The sequence below is a fragment of the Aplidium turbinatum genome, chromosome 2 (assembly GCF_918807975.1).
Source record: "Aplidium turbinatum chromosome 2, kaAplTurb1.1, whole genome shotgun sequence".
Lineage (NCBI taxonomy): Eukaryota > Metazoa > Chordata > Ascidiacea > Aplousobranchia > Polyclinidae > Aplidium > Aplidium turbinatum.
The window spans coordinates 29650459-29672194 of NC_137473.1; the positions used below are offsets into that span (position 1 = coordinate 29650459).

General features: G+C 38.4%; 1 protein-coding gene and 1 non-coding gene across 4 annotated transcripts in view; one reads left to right on the forward strand and one right to left on the reverse strand.

Moving 5' to 3' along the window:
* LOC145786740 (poly(U)-binding-splicing factor PUF60-like) overlaps positions 1 to 21736 on the forward strand; it is a 160853-nt gene that overhangs the window by 7644 nt on the left and 131473 nt on the right. For 2 of the 3 annotated variants that reach the window (XM_082598471.1, XM_082598479.1), the window contains exons 1-2: positions 16117 to 16316; positions 20997 to 21086. In XM_082598471.1, coding sequence (XP_082454597.1) covers positions 16197 to 16316; positions 20997 to 21086 — 210 coding nt within the window. In that variant the 5' untranslated portion in view covers positions 16117 to 16196. Of the gene's footprint in view, positions 1 to 16116; positions 16317 to 20996; positions 21087 to 21736 lie in introns of those variants that run through there. The other variant, XM_082598487.1, reaches the window with a different exon arrangement.
* Positions 5897 to 5998, reverse strand: LOC145765733 (U6 spliceosomal RNA). The gene has a single exon (XR_014288615.1). It is a non-coding gene; the product is annotated as a U6 spliceosomal RNA (small nuclear RNA).

A 21736-nucleotide genomic window follows, 5' to 3' on the forward strand; every position in this document is an offset into this window, starting at 1 on the left:
TAAGTCGATGGTTGCATGCTTAAATGGCTCTTCTTCCCCTTCTCTCTCTTTCTTAGCCATCTTGTCCTTGGTGCCATTGTCCAAAACGTCATCAAACAACGCCAAGCCAACCAATTGCTCAGAAAGGAACCACAGTTGGCCAATGGCTAGCCATCTTTGCTGTAGCGTTGGATATGTCAGCATTAATCGTTTGATACTTCTGCAATTGCTTCAGCAGCTTTAGGTCCTTTCTTGGGGCCTTTACAGCAACGCTCGCTGTTGCCCATGCTTCAATGTAGATGTGGGAAAAGAATATGTAGAGTTCCCGCAATCCTAGATGCTGGCGCCCTGTCAATTTAAACTGTGAACGAAACATCCAGACTTTGAAAGTGTAGATCGCTTTTTCCATCCATTGGTGCTTGGCTTCGGGAGCTGCAAAGTGGATGCCTTGAGGAGTGACAGGCTGACAGCTCAAAGAAAAATAATGGCCAGCTCCAGTAGTTCTATGTAGTGATCTCTTGGCCGAGTGACTTTCATAGGGCCGTCTCCAAAACCTTCACCAATCACCATCTCATTCTTGATGACAACCCCAGCATTGGCTGACGAGTGCAGTTGACGAGTCTTCAAATGTACTCTGGTCAATGGTCTGGTCAATATGTACTCTGGTCTGGTCAATAAAGTCTTCAAATATACTCTGGCAACATCAGGAGCTGATGAAGTCCCCATGACTTCAGAAAAGGCTCAAGCAACAATCAGCTCCAAGACATGGTGGTGACACCCAATATGCAGAAAATCATGGCCAAGCATCTGCTCTAAAAGAATGTAGGATTGTAGGCTCTTTTGTGCCGACCAGTATTAGAGCTGGTTGTGCCGAAAGCACATCCCCTGGATCTGTGATTGGCCATTACTTGTCACTAGCACAGGCAGTCTGTCAATGGTTTCAGTTCCAGTGAGATCTGGATTAAGCTTGCCATCCTGATGCACAATGAGTGGGAACTGTGAGTCAAACTAATATTTAATTTTTTCTGAGATGGCTTTACGATGCTGTTGTCGTTGCCGCCTGATGCTGGATCAGTTCAGGGCTATTGGTTTGATTTCTTGTCCAAGACATGGGACAGTTTCGCCAATTACCATCACATCTGCTCTGTCTGACGACCTTATTTCGGTCCAAAGTTGCCACAAGGTTTTGTGTAACCACTTGTTTAGACCCACGTTTTCAGGGTGTTTGTGTCATGCAGCTGAGACCGGGGCCTGCGACTGGATCTTCTTCCTCTTCGGTACTACTGCCACTTGTGCTGCTTTATAGTACCGCCAGAGGATGTTGAAAGTGCGTATCCACTGCAGCTTTCTTTCTCTGGTTTTCAAGTCACTGCTCTTTATTCCTTTTTCAGCATTCTTTCTTTTTCAAGGTAACATACATTGATGTTATTACTCCACGGCATCCAGGTTCACGTCGGGCAATCAAAAACTTCCATTCTTCCTCAATTGAAATCATCTCCAGCACATTGGCATGGGAAATATCAAATAAATCTCCAAACGTACTTTTGAAAGCTGCTTCCTTATCTTGTTGAGTTGATGTCAGTCTTCCTGCGTTCTTCTTGATAGCTTTCCACTTCTTAAAAAGTCCAGTTACTTTTTTAATACAATCCTGCTTGTAGCGAATGGGAATCCTTGCCCAATTCCAAAAGCCTTCTGCATTTTCAACAGTCTTAGTAGCAGAAGCATGGACAGTTTCATTCAGCTTGTTATGGTTATACAGAAAGAAGCATAAAACCTGTATGTTGGAGGGAGTGTGGAACCTTTAATATCTTCCTCATAATTCTCAATTAGATACACATGTTTACGTTTTTCATAAGCCATCAACAACAAATTTAGAAGAAAAAGGCGGTATGTAATCATTACATATATCCTGAGACGCCTTATTTGAGAAAAATTTCAGATCCATTGAGCCACCTCTAAACATTAATGAATTTGAATGAAATTTTACACATGGTGTTTTTTAACCAAAAGGAACATTTTGGCAGGGTCAGGTTAGTGAAAATGAAAAAAAAATGTTTAAGGACCACCCTATTGTGTAGGCTATTATGAGTTAGTGGCAAGAATACACAATACACATGAAACTTGAAAGGAGTGAATTTCTGCGATGCAACCTAGTTGCACCCGAATTTCTGTGTAGCCTCTGAGTGATGTTTTAGATAACAGCATTTTGTTGTGAAATGTGATGTACAGTAAGGTGTTCAAAGATAGAAAGCATGTCATGTTCATATATCTGAATAAAAGGAAATAACTACAGAGAAACATTTCAGCTAGGGACACTGGAATACCAGGACGACTCACTTAATTGATTTTACTTGCGATATGGAGTGCTGGAGGGTCACTGCAAAATAAAAAAATTGGCAGAACTGCAAAAGTTTTGTTTGCTTTTGCGTAAGTTCATTTTTATCAAATGAATGCTATATTTTGCGTGAGGTTTGGGATGCTAGAACATTGGCAGAACCTTGCTATAGCAGTGTGAGGCTAACAGATGCAACCTAATTCGTACCATGAACAATTCGCACCGTCAGTTCGTACCGTGAAAAGATCAAGAGAAAAAATTAAAAAAAAGCCGAAGTCGCTGATCGCTTTCGGCAAACATTTAAAAATTTTCCGCAAACAAACAAAAACTCTTAGGATCATTTTACCAGAAATTTAAAAATGTTTGCAGAGACTCCAATCAACCCTAACCCTTTTGAAATGTTTGCAGAAACTCCGATCAACCTTAACCCTAACCATTTTAAAATGTTTGCGGAAACTGCAATCAGCGACTTCGGCAAACTCTTAGAGTCTTAGGATCATTACCGGAAATTTTAAAATGTTTGCGAAAAAACAAAAACTGCAATCAGCGACTTCGGCTTTGTTCTATTTTTTCTCTCGATCTTTTCAGTTTTTTTGTTTGCGGAAACACCCTAACCCTTTTAAAATGCTTGCGGAAACTCTGATCAACCCTAACCCTTTTAAATTGTTTGCGGAAACTGCGATCAGCGACTTCGGCAAACTCTTAGTATCATTACCGGAAATTTTAAAATGTTTGCGGAAAAACGGAAACTGCGATCAGCGACTTCGGCTTTGTTCTATTTTTTTCTCTCGATCTTTTCAGTTTTTTTTGTTTGCGGATACCGATACTCCGATGCCTTGACTTGATACTCCGATACCCTAACCTTGCAGAAACTTCGATCAGCGACTTCGGCCTTTTTCAGTTTTTTTCTCTCAATCTTTTCAAGGTACGAATTGTTCATGGTACAAATTAGGCTGCACCCGAGGCTAACTCTGTAGCGTGAAATCTATTGCTGCCTTATTATGACTAGCATAGTATTACATACTGTGTACAGTGTACACACGGAGCCAGATCACATACGCTGCACCTGGGTATATGGCGGTGGACCTCAAGCTGTACAGTACCGGTAGTTGTACCAAATTTTGTCATAACACTATGACCCTCCAGTTGTCCACCTTCTTTTTGAGTGAGCAATCCCCTACTTCTACCATCCCTAAATTCAGCAAATATAGTGATTCCCCAAAGCATGAATTTTTTTTTCTGAAAATATTTTTCATCACCCACGCCGGTGCTATCTCCTCAGTCGGCCAATTTGGCCGCTGGTTTCTTTTAGCTAACTATTTAATTTCACAATTTACAATGATTGTGGATTAACTGTCAAAAATATCTAGCACCAATGAGTGATGCAGAATTAGGTCATCGCGTCATAATCACCACTGTTGCATTGTGCGGAAACATTTGCTATTGTATGGAAAATATCCAGCTGCGATCACCAGCTACGATCACCAGAGCTCTATAACTCTTGTTTGTAATTCCCGAGGTTTATTTTAACAAAGTTTTAATCCGAAGTGCTAATTTACATTAGCTGGCAATATTGTTGTTTTTATATGGATTCAGTGTTGTCGGACATTGAATGGTTGTTAAAAAGGAGAACTACCGAGGAAACAAAATTTGTCATTTTTACCCTGATTTAACAACTGCAAACGTAGAATCAATGTAAAAATGATGGATTTTGTTGTCCGGGTAGTTTAGTTGACATCCCTTGGGAAAACAGAGTTGAGTCTTCAGAGTTGAGAAAAGTTTCTGCTGTGGTTAGTGACTTCACTTCACACCTTCAATGGTGACATTGTAATGGTATAAATGGTCAGGTTTTATGAAAGGCGGTAATGCAGTTGAAACAAATTACTGAGCAGCGAGCAGTTGAAACAATTTAGTGTCGTTAGATGGTCCCGCAATACCACATTACAATCCCGATAAAGCAGTTATTACTGTTGTTTCTCTGGGCAAGAAACTTTACGATAATTGCCTCTACCTAGTGATCGATTTCGAGTAATGGGTAGTACCAAATTTAAGTCATAAGTAAAGTAGACAACCGGAAACAGACATTGCCGTCGGCTGCAGCGTGGGTCAGGTGTATGTCGGAAGGCGTACACCGATGCATAGCGCTCAAGTCCGCTTTCCCGCAATGCAGGATAAAGATAAGCAAACAAACAAAACGATTCTATTGCAGGACGTCGTCCAGACTTCAACTGCGCTAAGTGATCATTTTGGCATTGTTGCAAGTTTAATTCTATTTACTTGTGCTATCATTATTTGTATTTTGGCCTCCAAGCACGCAGATTTGGCTGCCGAGAAGGAGCTCTCAGTAGGCCACGATGGCTGCCGGAAAAAACACGAGTTTTAAGGCCTGCATAACCATAACGCTATTTTACTCAATTAAAATAGTTTTTGATTATTAAGCTTAGTGTCTTGTTTATATTGACATCTAGGTCGCACACCGAATTTATTAGAACCGCTGCTTGAAACAATTAGTTTTACGCATGCAGTACGACTAGTCGTAAAAATTTTGATATTGTTAGCTCATTACATTATTGGAACAGTTAGAAAACAAGCCGATTCATTTCTTTTTCGTGCAAGTGAATAACAACAATCAAGACAATGAAGTTATCGAATTAAAATGCAAAAAAATCATGATTTCAAGCAGAGTGGAAAGAAACCCGCTATCGGTTTTATTAACCTCGTATCGCACGTTTTGCTAATTACTTACCTTCAAAGCGTTAACAACGACGAAGTGTTTTCTCTTCTGTTTTTTATCGAAAGCCTTTACAGTCTTTCATCGAATACCGTACATATATACTCGAGTATAAGTCAAGATGTTCGCAAATGAATTTCACCTCAAAAAGACAGGTTTAACCTATACACGGGACAAGCTATTGTCTCCAGCTTGGCAGTTTTCAAAATGAACGCATTTTTACTGCCGCAAAATCATTGTTGACATAGATTACCTTTGCCAATAGAGTAGTCGACACTTGGAATAATTTACCTTATGCTGTAGTCCAGGGGTCACCAAATGGCGGCCCACGGGCCGCATGCGGCCCGCCACGCTGTATCGCTGCGGCCCGCGGAAGGTATCAGCGTACAAGTATAACCAAAAATACTTTTCTTGAAGGAGTTAAAGAGCACGAAGGCAAAAAATACTTTCCTGGAAGCATATTTTCGCTTTGCATACGATTCCACCGATCGACCAATCAGATTATAGTTCTAGGTGGGGGTTGCTTAAAGTTATTCTAATGCGATGTCCAGCCACACTGTCCCAGTGGGTGATTAAAACGTCTGTTTTCGAATTTTGAAATTGTCTGTGAGCATAGGGTTGCTTACTTTAAGTTTGCAAATGTCATGTAAACACTAGTGCGAGTTTCACCGTTATTGTGTTTCACGAGCAGTGTTCTCTTTATGCAAGTTTTTGTTGACAAAATGGGTCGGTGTGCCAACTCAATTTATAATAAATTGGCAATATATTACATATAAATTTAGAGACTTTTTCTGATTATATTATGAAAATATTTAGCTTAGTAGGCCTACTGCAAAACTTTTTTTTTTTTAAGAAATATGAAACGCTTCACGATTTTGCGTGTCATCCTTGCGCAGGAGCCATGCTAATCTGTATCGTTCCAATTATAGTATATGTACTGCTGAAGCAAGTACTGCAAAATGTTGTTAATCAACAAATTCTTGCCACGCTGATGAGCACCGCAAGTGACAGTTGTCTATAATAAAAGAAAGACGGTTTTATAGATTCTCACAAAAAGGATGAAAAACCAACTCATTGCTTTTTTGAGGGAAGACTGTTCATAAATTACGACTTTTCGGTGATTTCCACAAGCGTTTGTTTCATGGCACCTGGTGTGATGATGTCTAGTTTAGCGTTGGTGGTGCCTTCAACATTTAGTTGCAGAATGGTCACTCCTTGACCTACAACAGCTGGTGCTGTTCGCCCTGACAAGGGCGCTGTGCTTGGTCTGGGGGTGCCATTCTGATGATTGTTCTTCCGCATAACTTTATAGCGACAGTTGTAGCAAGTTTAGTTTTCCAAAGTCGGTACTTGCGGGGGCGGCCAGGTGGAGGTACTTGCTTTCTCCGGCAGAGAGTGCTGCTTGTGAGTGTGGTGAAATGCAGACGGCAGCCCACATTATCAAGGATTGCCGGCTATACAGACCTCCTCATGGTATGGAAGGCCTAGTTTCCATCGATGACGACACCAGGCAGTGGTTAGCCAACGGATGCCCTGACATATAGCGACAACACGAGAGAAGAGAAGATGGTACCTGGTTTCTTTTTCCCTGTTATTGGAGCCTATTTTTCGGTGATATGTTTGCAGGTCACTATTGTTGCCTGTATTGTGATGTGTCAAACATTTCCTTGTTTACTGAAACTGTTAATTGCAAGATATCTTTTGCGAAGCGAAGTAACAACACCACTCTTGCTTGGCGATGAATATTCTGATGAAACCGCTCGCCTCGCTATAAGTGCACAAAACAAGTGGCCTCTATTTATTAGGCATTGTTAAAAAAGTCAAAAGTGTTGTAAAAGGAGCTTGGCCTAGCAGTAGCGTTGTTCGATTAATTTTGTTGCTACGGTATTCTAACATAAATATGAACAACATGTAACGCTGGATACTGGGTACGAAATGCGTTCTTTTCTAGCATAAGAGTCAACCTACCTAACATTTTATTAGTGCGGCCCGCCACAGCTCTCCTTAGTGCCAAAGTGGCCCGCATGTAAAAAAGGTTGGTGACCCCTGCTGTAGTCAATAGTATGTCTATTGCAATATTTAAGCGACGTGAAGAAAACTATTTATGATTGTGTCTTATCTTTTTTGTTCCTTGAGATTTTTGTTTTCTCTTTAAAAATTTCTTATTTTTATTTATTTATATATGTTTTCTTATCAATTGTTATTTGCGAGTATGTTAATGTTTTTCTCTGTAGTACCATGTGTACTGGACCAGAATACATTATTATTATTATTATTACGGAGTTTGAAACGGCGTCAAATAGTAAAAGTTTTGAATTTCCAGTGATTCAAACTTAAATTTCAAATTTAATGATTTCTTGTCAATTCTAAACTTTATGCACTTGTTGAGCAATATGCAAAGCTCACGAGACAAAACAGAAAGAGCTGTTTTAAGAAATCGATTTTTTTGTTTTTGCGTATAGGATATAATCGTTCTTATTACATAACATTCCATGATCGTTGAAGTCAAGCCTAAGCGGTCGCATGAAACAATGATGTCAGGTTAGCTAGGTGATAATAGCGGTAAGAGACGTCGCTATTGCAGTCAATATCTGTGGCCAAGACCATTAAACACCTTTTATCGGTTTTCAATTTAATTCTCCCACATTGCGAACAAAACAATGCTTTCTGTTGAATCATAATTGATCTCACAGCGTGAAGACCTCGTTGAAACGGAATGGCTCGTTTCGGTGAGTCCGATTCGGTGAGTCCGATCCCTTAACGGGGAATTTTTTCAATTTAAAAAAAAAAATTATTGGGTTCCGTAGCCTAATTATAATTGCCGTTTTAGGGTTAGAGGTTAGGAACTCACCGAATCGGACTCATTGAATAGTAGCAGACCCCGTTGAAAATAGCGCGTCTAATTGAGCTGGTTTACTTAATGCTGCAGTGACTATTCCAGCAGAGTAAGTTACTCTATCATCTACTTTGAAATTTCTATACCGTATGAGAAAGCCATGCGATCAGCTGCTGTTTTGCGGGCAAGAACAACGTAGGCTATTTTTCGCTTTCGGCACTCTTTAAGTCCGTATAATTGCTCTGGTAGAAATAAAACCAAAAAATTATCACTTCTGTCTGACACAACAAGAACTAGAAATACCAGGATTTGAAATCTTTTGCAAACTTGATAACACTGGTAGAGGAGTATGCATCTATACACATAAAAGTTTAAAAGCAGCTGAATGGCAAGATCCTTGCTGGCATCTTCCTGATGCATTGTTCATTGAAATAAAAGATAACGTTGGAGTAAATGTAGTAATTGGAACTGTCTATAGAAGTCCAAATAGTAGTGATGCTCACAATCAAAACTTAAACAACTTATTGTATATATAACCTTGGATCAAAAAACAATGATATTTTGCTTGTTGGAGATTGGAACTTTTCTGAGATTGACTGGTCTGTGCCAATCTGCACCAAAGCTGTGACCCACCCAGCCAATTTATTTTTGGAAACCTCTAGGAATGCATACCTTGATCAACATGTCAAACAACCAACACAGATACGAGTCGGAACTACACCAAGTTACACCAAACAACCAACACGGATACGAGTCGGAACTACACCAAGTTTAATTGACCTGGTAATGACAAATCAAATTGGCCTAATTTCAAATGTTACTGTAGGTTCCCCAATAGCTAAAAGTGATCATGCCACAATACTGTTTGACTTGCATTTGCAGAAAACCACCACCACAATGTCCAACTGGTTCTACAATTATTCCAAGGGAGACTTTAATGGTTTAAGGGAAAGCTTAGAAAAGGTGGACTGGGATCAAATACTGAGTGAAACTTTAGACTTACCAGAGATGTGGGAAAAATTCAAGAATAAAATATTTGAGGCTCGTAACAAATTTGTACCCCATGTCAAGATATCTGAAAAACGACAAAGACCAAAATGGTATTGCAATCAAGCCCAAACTGCAATACAAGCAAAACATAAGACCTACAGAAAATGGCTAAAATCAAGAACAAATGAAGATTATAGATTTTACTGCAAAAAGAGAAATACCTGTACAAAAGTCATACGTAATGCAGTTAAAAATCATGAAAAAACTCTAGCAGCCAATATATCTTGTAATCCAAAAGGTTTCTGGAACTATGTAAAATCCAAAACAAGGTGTCAAGAAGGTGTTGCAGACATTGACACTGCTTATGGAAGAACAGATTCTGATGATCTCAAAGCTGCTGAACTGAATAGTGCATTTTGTGGTGTATTTGTAAATGAAGAGGACGATGGGAATGAAAGAGATTTTCCCTCATTCAGCACTAAATCACTCACTCATGAAATGGAAACAATCCATATAACTATTGAGCAAGTAGGAGCTGAACTCAAAGCACATATACATAATGTTAACAAAGCGATGGGACCTGACGCAGTGCATCCCAGACTTTTAAAGGAAGCTTGGTGTCAAATCACCTATCCCTTACAAAAAATATTTAATAAATCATTGAAAACAGGACAACTTCCAGATGAATGGAAACAAGCTAACGTAGCAGCCATCTTCAAGGGGGGTGACAGGCATTGTCCATTAAATTACAGACCAATTAGTCTCACTTCAGTAGTTGGTAAAATTCTGGAATCACTTGTGAGAAATCAAATTACACTACACATGAAAAAAAATGGCTTTTTCTCTCAACACCAACATGGTTTCATGCTTGGAAGGTCATGTATGACTCAACAAGTTGAAGCACTAGACAACTGGACTGAAATTTTGGGCCAAGGTGGTAATGTAGATGTTGCTTTCATGGACATAAAGAAAGCATTTGACACTGTGCCTCATAAAAGGTTGTTGACAAAGCTTGAGGCATATGGCATGGAAAAGTCTGTACTGCAGTGGATAAAATCTTTTCTCACATCAAGAAAGCGAAGAGTTGTTGTGAATGGACAATATTCAGATTGGGGAAGTGTAAGAAGTGGTGTGCCGCAGGGAAGTGTATTGGGACCAACTTTATTTGCATGTTATATTAATGACATGACCGAAAGTGTAAAATGTAATATTAAGTTATTTGCGGACGACACAAAAAAAAAAAAAAATAACGGACAGAAGTGACTGTTTAAAACTGCAGAATGATCTTGATGCATTGAATGAGTGGTCCAGAAAATGGAAATTGAAATTCCACCCAGAAAAGTCCTGTATTTTAAGAATGGGAAAAAACCCACCAAATTCAAGTATACCATGATTCAAGACTATACTGACAACTCAAGAAAGGAATTGACATTTGTAAGTGACTATAAGGACCTTGGTGTAGTTATTGACCAGGACTTATCATTCAGAAAACACATAGAATAAATGGTTTCTAGAGCTAACAGTATGGTAGGACTGATTTGACGTTCTATATCTCATTTTGATACCACAGTATTTGTCACTCTTTTTAATGCATTAATTCGTCCAATTTTGGAATACAATAATTTAATCTGGTTCCCAACATATAAGTACTCTGTAACTGCAGTAGAAAATGTTCAAAGGCGTGCAACCAAATTAGTTACTGGATTAAGGCATTTGTCATATTCTAAAAGATTAGAAAAATTAAACTTGCCTACTCTAGCATTCCGACGTCTTCGCCATGATATTATTATTCAAGTGTATAAATATTTAAATGGTTTTTATGATGTAAATTATACTGTATTGTTTCAAATGAATCCAAATACCTATGATACAAGAGGCCATAACTTAAAATTGTATAAGCCACAAACTATGTCAAGGCTGAGAAGCAACTTTTTCACAGTACATGTAGTGAATGCCTGGAATAATTTACCACCAACAGTCATAAATGCACTTAGCTTGAATGCATTCAAGGCAAGGCTTGACAAGCACTGGAGCAGTGATCCATTGAAATTTACCTTGAAATCATCTTATGATGTTATGTATTAAGTGACAGTACTATTGTGTATGTATTTTTCATGTTGGTCGTATTTTTTTAAATTTTTTTTTCATTTTCTGCTCCCACTAATATGTCTTGTAAAAGTTTATATATGTTATCAGATGTTATTGATGGTTAGAATTATTAGTTATGAAACTAGCTGTTAACCTAATTAGCAGCAAATGCGTTATATATATCAGAATGATGAAAAAGCACCTCGGTGCTTACAACATCAAATATTTATTATTATTGTTTAAATGATCTAAATCTCTTTTGCGAATTGTTTTATCTTTGAAACACCACTTGTGATAACCATTTTTGTTGCCCCTGGTTAGTGGTTAGGTCTAAACCCCACTCATCTAAAGCTTCGAAAATTTCAACTATAAATGAAACAATATTGTGGAATAAAATACAACATTCTCTAAATAAACAGAAGGCTCTGTTGGATTTGGAATCTTGTAATAGTTAAGGATTCTAATACTGTATATTCCAAGTTTGCATACTGACGGTGACGTAGGATGCATGTCGATTTTATGTGAGCAAATATTTTAATTTAATAGTTCAAACATTTTGCGCTAAAATTCATTTCAATTTATTTTTTTTGTCGGAATGCAAAAGAAACGATATTGTGGAATAAAATACAATTCAAACCTGTAGCCGAATAGGGAACTAGCCGAATCGGACTAGTCGAAACGGGCCATTCCGATATTTTTCGGACATTTTGACCAAATTGACTATATTTTTTTCGGACATTTTGCTAAAAAAATGGTCAATGACCTATAAATAACCGAAAAAAAACCCAGACCGAGAGTCGAACCAGCGCCACTTGATCTTGAAGCTTCTTCATTCCAGAAGTCACGCGCTAACCAACTGAGCTATCGGGGCGGACGCCATTACACAACGCAACAGTGAAAAAAAAGAATTTTTTTAAAGAAATTAAAATGAACAACACAGCATAAGAAACGCGAAAACAACATGGAGGAATTAAAATGATTTAACAAAGTCTTTAAATATTTTGACTCGCTCTGCGTGACGAGTGCACGCGAGACATACTATGGCATCATAGCTAGTGCATTGCCATTTGTTGCCTTTAAGAGGCAGCAAGGATGCAACAGATATTATGTCACATGCTGGGAAAATGGAGATGTCCGGATTTAAATGATCCGGGGCATTTTGCATATTTCAAACATGTATTATACTATGTTCCTGTTACTGACAAACAAACCATTGATGGATTGACATTTGTAAATTTGCCTCCGGCTCTGAACACCCCCACACTAGCCTACTATAATATACATGTTTAAATAAATTTCTACATTCTCTAATGCATATATCTGAATTCTGAATTATATCTGCATCCTATACCTTTTCCATGACCAGATCAAAACAGATATAATAAATGCATAGCGCTCTTGCGCAATGGGAAAATTGCTGGAAACGCGAAATTTACTATTGCCATCTAGCGGTTGCTGTTTTGAACTTTTATTTGCCACATGGCGCTAGAGTATTATTTTCCGATTTTATTGATGTTTCAATGGCAATTCTAGGTTCACCAGAAGAGGCTTAACAGCAAAGTTAGTGGAGACGGTCAGAAAGTTTTCAATTTATTAGGGACAGGGATTGCTGAAATCTGAAAAGCGGTTTTGGTCTAATTTTTAGTGCAGAAATAGGGATAGCAATCTTCTTACCTAGGTGCCATTTCAGTTTTTGAGTTTAAACAAACATTAGCCTGTTTTTTTTTTGAAATTCGTGTTTAGGGGAATCACCATAATATACTTAAAGTGCAAGACCTACGGTAATATTCAATAAAAGGCAAATCAAATAAGATATCAATTGTGATGGGATGCAACCTAGTTTGTACCCTGAACAGTTCGTACCCTGAAAAGATCGAGAGAAAAAATTTAAAAAAGCTGAAGTCACTGATTGCAGTTTCCGCAAACAAACAAAAACTCTTAGGATCATTACCGGATATTTTAAAGGCAGTGGCTATTTGACCGGCTTCGGTCTTTTAATCTAAAACACTATTTGACCGGTCATGACGTCACTACATAAGCACTTTTTTCTTTTTTTTTTTCAAAGCAAAAGACAATAAGAAAAGAAAAAAGTGCCTATATAACTTTTAAATTCGACGATTATGTTTAACTGATTCAGTGGCGAGTACGATAGTTCTCCACTATTTTTGTGGTTAATTTTTAATTTAAGTAGCCTACAGCCTAATTTTTTATGTCTTTTCAAATTATGAGTAATAAAGTTAGAGTTTTTTAATTTTCTTAAATTTGAGAATTTCTCTGGATAATTTGCCGAACGTCGCAAAAATGTAATGCGTGCCAAAGTCGCAAAAATATAATGCGTCGTTCGGCAAACACGGTCACATCCTCTTATGACAAACGGAAAATTACTGTACCCAGTGAAATTCTCAAATTCAAGAAAAACTCTAACTTTATTACTCATAGTTGAAAAGACATAAAAAAAGGGCTGTAAGCTACTCAAATTAAAAATTGTCCACAAAAATGCAGCAGCCTAACGATTGAATCAATTCGGGTCAAATTTTAGTTAAAAATTAAAAAAAAGAACGCTTCCGGCTTCTGCGTAGCTTCGAACTTAATCTTTCTGGAACACTAGCCCGAGATGTATCCTACGCGCCACCGAATCAGTTAAACATAATTGTTGAATTTAGAACTTCTATAGGCACTCTTCTCGTCTTTTGTGTTGAAAGAGAAAAAGAAAAAAGTGCCTATATAGTGACGTCATGACCGATCAAATAGTGTTTCAGACTCAACGACCGGAGCCGGTCAAATAGCCACTGCCTAAAATTTTCTTTTACATGTATGAATTCTATCAAGTTTGTCATCCACTTACAAGTGCAAGTATCCTGTATTGTTTTCAGGTGCAATACAGGCACAGGCCTCGAAATATCCGGCGGTCATGGCGGACATGACCGCGGGAATGACCTCGAATGTCTGCCGAAGTCGACTCATTGGTCAGTCATACATGACCGCCGCAAAATTCTTAACAAAAATAGAGCTAATGCAGCAAAAATATATTTTAAATTTGAATTGTTACAATTGTTTGTTTAACGCGAACAAATACGGAGCTGAAACAATAGTAGTACAGGCAATTGCTTTAAAAATCACATTACAGTGGCATGGTTAACCAGTTGATGGCAAAAGTAGCCATTTTTACATCATTTCAACGCCTTGTAATGTTGCCTTGAAACAAAGTTGTCTGATCTTTTTGGCAGGATATGTAAGTATTCAAATTTTAACAATGAGGATTATTGCGTTACATTGATCGTTTGTTAAAAAGAAACCTCACAGAGAAGCAAGTCTCAGCTGGGTTCTGCACGTGCTTAGGCGAATGTGGCGACCTTATTCACGCTGATACTGATAGAAATAGAATTTCTGCACAGAAGGGGAGGTGTTAGACACAATTGTCTCAGGCCAGTCCGGTAGGACATGCTTGACCGCCGGAAAAAAGTACAAATTTTGAGGCCTGCTGGCGCAGTGTGACGTTTCCGAATTTTTTGCAGTGCAGGCAGGCATTTGCAGTGTAGTGTGGGCAGCGGACAGATTGTTTCTGCCTGCCACATCACTATTAGACTGACTTTGAAGCAGTGTTGCCAACCTTGCCACTTTTCTGCTAACTTGGGCTTTTTTTTTAAAAGTTTGCGGGTCTGCTACTATTCGGTGAGTCCGGTTCGGTGAGTTCCTAACCTCTAACCCCTAACCCTAAAACGGCAATGATAATTAGGCTACGGTACCCAATAATTTAAGAAAAAAATTGAAAAAATCCCTCGTTAAGGGATCGGACTCACCGAAACGGGCCATTCCGTTTTTTTGCCAATCTAACTTTTTTAATTTGTTTTTGACACTTAAATTATTAAGAGTTTTATGTTGTAGTCAACATTACATCCTTTGATTGATTGATTAAATTTTTATCCTTGGACTGGGAAAGCTTCTTTGAAAACGTAATCCTGGCAGTTTCGCATACTTGTAGAGGGATGCAACTTATTTCGTCCCCTGAAAAGATCGAGAGAAAAAATAGAACAAAGCCGAGGTCGCTGATCGGAGTGTTCGCAAACATTTTTAATTTTACCACTGGAGTTAGTCATTAGATTTTTATAGGCCAGTGCCACAAAATAAGTGTGACTTTTCTGTGTAATTTTGTCTAAAAATGTTAGTGGAAAGTGAAAAGATTATTCCGGATGCTACCGATGTCGTCTCCTGAACACATCGTCCCCCGATGTCGTCCCTTGACAATAGTGTTGCCAGATGTTCAACTTTTTTTGTCCATTTAAATGCATTATACGGTAGGTAAATATTAAAATTGTTTGAAACGAACTCTTTCAAGTCAAAACGAAATTTTCGTCACCTTTTTCTTTTTTTTTAGCAAACATCTGAAAAAAACAACTACTCTAGAAATAAATTTTTATTTTTAAGATGTAATCGAATAAAATCAGAGACGTTTAAAAATGGTAGCCTACCAAATAGATTGTTTTATTTGTTTGTTTATCAACTAATCCCACAAGTTGTTTCAAACTGAAAGAATAACATTGCAAACACCAAAATAAATATTTAAAATGTAATAGCCTAATTTCGCAATTCTGCTTTTGTGGCCTAAGCTTCAGCAAAAAAGCATATTCTCAGCGAATATCAAGTCTATTCGGCTGCATGATTCATAATCACTCACCGGGGATGACATGGGCATTGACGCTCGAGCTGAAATCCAACAGCCCGCGCATATGAAGCTTTTTCTGGTGGCATAAATGATTGTGCATCCCGACTTAAATTGGGACGACATCGGGGGGACGACATTGCCACCCGATTATTCCAATGTTGCAGCTCGTAATCATTTGTAATAGAGGGGCCCCAATCTTAATTCCATATGTTTGTTCAATGATGTTTGTTCAATCAGCTTGTTTTAATAATTATATGCAAATAAAGTCAAACTTAGTATTTGACTTAACTCCTTGCAAATACCAAAACTGCTTCTTTTTGCAACATTAAAGCATCATCAAAATATTGGTATTAGTCTAAAAATTGATATCGATATTGGCAAAAATATTGGTATCGGTACATCTCTAATTGATATAGTTGATAATGCTTGATTAACTTTGATTTGAAATCGTTGTGCCCAACGTAACATACATATACGTTATGTTATTAGGATAATATGCTATTTTCTAATGGTAGGCTACTGTGTATTTTTTAACTAAGATTAAAGTTGAAATTGCAAATTCTGTGAAAATTTTATGCAGAAAATAATCTTCCGGTTGCTCTTGAAGTTTAATATGGATACGAATCCTTTGCTTTCTCATTTTCTTATACCTTTGCCTCAACTGACGTCCTCTCAAAAAGCTGCCTTGGAAAAAGTATTTATAAATACTATTTAACCTATTTTACTTTTTAAATTTTTGCACTATGTTTATCTCAATCGGATAGTTGGATCATAGGATGGCTCAAAATTTGAAACAGCCACAGAGCCTATGGTTAGTGGTTACCCTATATAGCAGGCATGGTCGCTAAAGCAGGGTTTTTAACCTGTTTTGCAATTGCAACGTGACCCACTCAGAGCAATCAACGAAACCACGCAACCTCTCATCAACACATTCAACAAAAGCACAGCCTGTTTAATGCAATATTTAACCGAATTTGCTTCTCAACAACATCCACTTTTGCCTGATTTAGCTGTTCTAAATTTAATGCAAGCTTCTGAAACCAAAAACGTCTTTCTCTTCTTGTCTTCTTTCACAGGGGTCGTGACCCCCAGGTTTAAAACCCCTGCTTTATAGCCATTTTTCTTCAGTCACTCAAGCATGAAGCTCAATCTTTTTTTTGCCACCTCTTCAACAGCAAAGATAACCCTGGACAGGTCACTCACGTACCGCTGGCATTTGAAGTCACTGCGCAAAAAACTATCTACACGCGTCGCACTTTTGAGGCGATTGGCGGGTTCCGGCTGGGGAGCTGGTGCTAAAACTCTTCGTACAGCTACCCTAGCCCTTGTTCATTCCACCGCTGAGGACTGCGCGCCGGTCTGGTGTCGTAGTTCTCACACCCACCAGATTGATACCACCATCAACGACGCACTGCATACTGTGACTGGATGCCTGCGTCCCACTCCAACGGACTGCCTACCCATCCTAGCAGGCATCCAACCCGCTGAGCTACGCCGTAAAGGAGCCACGATTTCTCTCGCTCGCCGCGCTTTGGACCCCAACCATCTCCTCCATGCAACACTCAAGAGACCACCACCTATAAAGCAGCGGTTGAAATCAAGACGCCCCTTTGTGCCTGCCGCACAACAACTCCTTAAGAACGCCAAAGAACTTGGTTTAAGTGCGGCACACTGGACGAACCACATGTGGAACACGGAGTGGCAAAATCACACCTCCACGCTCCGTGACTTCATACCCGACGCCGATCCTCGTCCACCAGGGATGTCCCTCGCAAGGCTTGCGTGGGTCAGGCTTAACCGCCTACGAACTGGCGTCGGCCGCTTTCGTTCGGACATGCACAAGTGGGGCCTGGCTCCTTCATCAGAATGCGAGTGTGGTGCCACGGAACAGACCGCAGACCATGTCATCCACCACTGCCTAACCCACCGGCCTCCACACGGTGCGCATGGTCTGAGAATCCTGGACGACGAGACTGCTGAGTGGCTCGTCTTTGAGTGGCTCGTCTCGAACTGAGGTGTTCTTTGATGCGGGAGTGGAGTGGTCTATAGCTACATAGGCAGCACGATTCGACCACTCCACTCCCGCATCAAAGAACACCTCAGTTCAGACAAAAGTTCGGTGTTTAATCATCAACAACAGTGTCACACCGACTTTGAATTTACAATAATTGCCCGAAAAAATGACGCGGTAAAATTACGTTTCAAAGAGGCCATATTCATCAGCAGACAAAATCCTAAAATCAACAACTACGGGAAGAACTATCAAGAAAGGGAAGAACTACGTCATCTAATCTACTAATCAACTGAAAAAAAATTTTGCAACAAAAAGTGCCTAACAACACAGAAACTCAACAACCAGCAGCCTCAAGCTAAACGAAAGAACCACTCACTGACTTCAACATCATTCATCAAAGCACATGACTAGGGAACTGTGTTCCGAAAGCTAGCGCAACTTACTATTGCCACAGCAAACTCGCAGCATCAGGCTAAGACAGATCGTTTAAATCTACCTTGTGAAGTAAGCAACGATCATGCTGCTAAAAGCGAAACTCAATCAATTGCATATTATTATCTTACTGGTATTCTACATTTTTGGAATGTGGATTGTTTTCTATGCTTTTTTGATGGTGAGTCTTAGTCTGTCAGCTGGTTAACCAATTATGTGGAAATACACTTAAGTTAAAATAGGCTAGAATTGTTGAGTTTCCTACAAGTCTGCAGTTGTGAACTAAGCATAAATGCCTGTAGAGCAAGTGACCACTGAGCTGCAACATTTCAGCAAGTCGCTAAACTAAGCAAGCCGAAAGATGGCATGTCACAAGTCAGCAAATTTAGTTTAGCAAGCGATGACCAAGCAAGTCTGACACAAGGATGTACATCTCATTTGCTGACTTAATAGTAGCTGAAATGTACTTGCTGAGTTGTCGCATGCCGGGTGGTCTGATGACCAGAATTGTGTTGAGATTTCTGGCTCATATTCTGTATTTCTATCATTTGGCCTGCTTGCTATAATAACTTTAAACTGCTGTGATTGTACTGCTTTGTGCAATATATCTCTGTCACGATTCTTTCTATCTCTTACCAGGAAAGAGACTTGGGAAAGATTAATGACGCAGTTTAATGGGATATCAACGAAAAGCAGTCAAATAAATAGTCGAATAGTTCTACTAGTGCGATTATAAATGAAACTTCTTGAAAGACTTTAACGAATGACTCAACAATAACACTTCCAACAAATATATAATCAAAGTAACAGTGAATAGCAATAGATTCCAACGCCTGTAACTCTTATCAACTTTAACATACTTCACTCACAGTGTCTCATACAACCATAATCTTGATCATAACTTAAAATAGCACCAACTCTCTTCTACTCTTATTCAATAACTTCAATTCAACTCTCAATCAACAATCATCCCACTATAATCTTTACCTCTATCAATCACTTACGCAAATTACGCCACTATTTATAGCAGGTTTGTTTTGAGCAGTAGCTTCCAGAAGGTTTGACAATGTTACGTCATAAGAACTCATTGTTCTGGTCAAGTTTTACTACTTGTAAACATTTTTGTGACGTCATTGATGTCATAACAACCTACCACCTGACAAATTGTTCGATCTAGTAGAACCTTCTAGACTTGCACGTATGCAGAATCTTCTAGAAATATATGCATCACATAATAAAGATTTTGCAATCACTATAGGACAGTTACCGATATTAGCATTGCGTAAAAATTATACAATTAAAACAGTATGCTTGGTTAAGACACATAATGTAGCCTGTTGTGAGGCTTCGCATATTGATTGTGGCAATCTCTTTTTGTGAGAAAAACATCCGTATGAAATGAACCGGTACTGTTAAACTCATACTCTCCTTGACATTTACAAATCCATCCTTGTCACAGCCTTTCAATGAAAGGCTTTTATGTATTCATGTAAGCATTGAAACAGCGGTTTAAAATTATTTCAAAATGTAGTAATAAAGTTTTATGGTCTGTATTTTACAAAATTAACGAGTTGTAATCAGAAAAAAAATTGTTATAAAAGTAAACTAGACTTCACTGCGTTTTGCTGTTTAAACATGCATCATGCATGCCTGAAGTTGCTCATAAACAATGAGCCAAATGGTTATTACTTTTTTACGGTCCAACCTGATCGCACTTAACATTCCAAAATACAAAAATACAACTGGGCAGGATGGTACATCCAGACTTCTGCACTGTCATAAGTTTTCTTGGTTTTACTAACAAACAGGCCGAACATTAGAAATGCAGCATATAGGTCAGAAATCTCAACATACGGTTACAATTCTGCTCGTCAGACCACTTGGCATGCAACAACTTAGCAAGTGCTTTAACTCAGCAAGTACATTCCTGCTACTGTCAGTTAGCAAATTATGAGATTTACATGTTCGTGTCAGACTTGCTTGGTCATCACTTGCTGAACTAGATTTGCTGACTTGTGACATGCCATGTTTTGGCTTGCTCAGTTTCATCTTTTGCCAACAATTCTAACCTGATTCATTAGCTGACACCTGACAGACTAAAACTCAACAACTACACTATGTTACTGCACACCTGGTACACTGGCAAAAGAAAGGGAGAATGATCATACATCATTACTAATACAATATTCTATTGTTGTACTGTAACTTTCATTTGAAAATCAAACATCATGGATGCTACTTTTTTCATGAGAATAGGACAAAAACTTAATTTTGGCAGATTCTTGCTTATGAAGTAGAAATAGAGACAAAAGTTACATTAGTACAGATATAAACATTGGCTTTCTGAACAATTTGAACTGCTGAACCGGCTTACTGGTTAGTGTGTCCACTGTCCACCTCTGAATTGGTAGGCATATGTTTGATACCCTGTTGAGTGATAACAAAGACTTTTTGAAAATGGTACTGAAGCTAATTCCTGCTGGCTCCAGCTTCATTTAAATTTCACGTAGAGCTCCAGCTCCGTTGAAAATGCACGGCTTCGGCTCCAAAGCCCTGGAAATAGCACAGTTTTTAATCTTTACTGGCAAAAAAATAATTGAATACGATACACTGGGTTTTCAGGCGTCTTGCGACCCTAGATTGAAGATCCATACTTTAAATAATTTTGAATTAAATTAAATATTTTAGGGTATTTGGTTAGTCAGAGAATTTGCATACTACGATACGGTATACATACAGTAATGCAAATTACCCATCCCCAATTGAAAGAAGCAAAGGCTTAAGAACTATCGGCGCGGTAGGATACCTGTAAAATTTTAATGAATCTACCGTACCGTACTGTACAGATGAAATACCACTTTGACTAAAACATTGTTGAATAAAAACTGAATCTTACTTATTTATTTTTTATGTTTTGTACTTATCCAGGCCAAAAAATATGCAATGGAACAAAGCATAAAACAAATTTTATTGAAACAAACAATTCAACATCAGCAGCAACAAATGACCTCGTTGCAGGTTAGTAGTAAGCGCATGTGTTTGTATACCAACTGTGACTTCAAACCACTATCAGAAAGAAAAAAAATGTTATAGGTTTCAGTCTCATTGGGGGTTCCAGAGGAGAAGGGTCGGTTGGTACTTGGTGATTTTCAAATCGATATTACTAAAAAACTGCACAACCAGTTTCTTCAAAATTTTATGACTTTTCCTAAAACTTATTCACTTATTTACTCAACTTTGAATGGTGTTTCTATCGTTTCTAGTTTTGAAGATATCAGATTATTTTCATAACATACCCTAATGTTTTAACTTGCTGCTTGCTTTTGCTTTTGTTTTCAAATTACATGGAAAGAATAGGATTATTTTAAGCGTTGTTGTTGCTATTGCTAACAGTTGCTCGCTGCGTCGAGCGGCAATGCTTAATTCTTGACGGTTACTTTTACGCCATTTCTTTATGCTTCGATGAAGAAAGATATCATTTGCAACTGAAAGACTGCAAAGTGCAAAACAAGCTTGTGTTGAAGGAGAAAATACCAAAAAAGATTGTAATTTGAGGTTGGTTTACTTGACCAAATAATTTCATTTATTGCTTGTAGCTTCCAATATTCCAGTACTCTACCCAGTCACTGTTTTTATTTTTTATTTTCTGTGTCTTGCGAGTGAGTAAG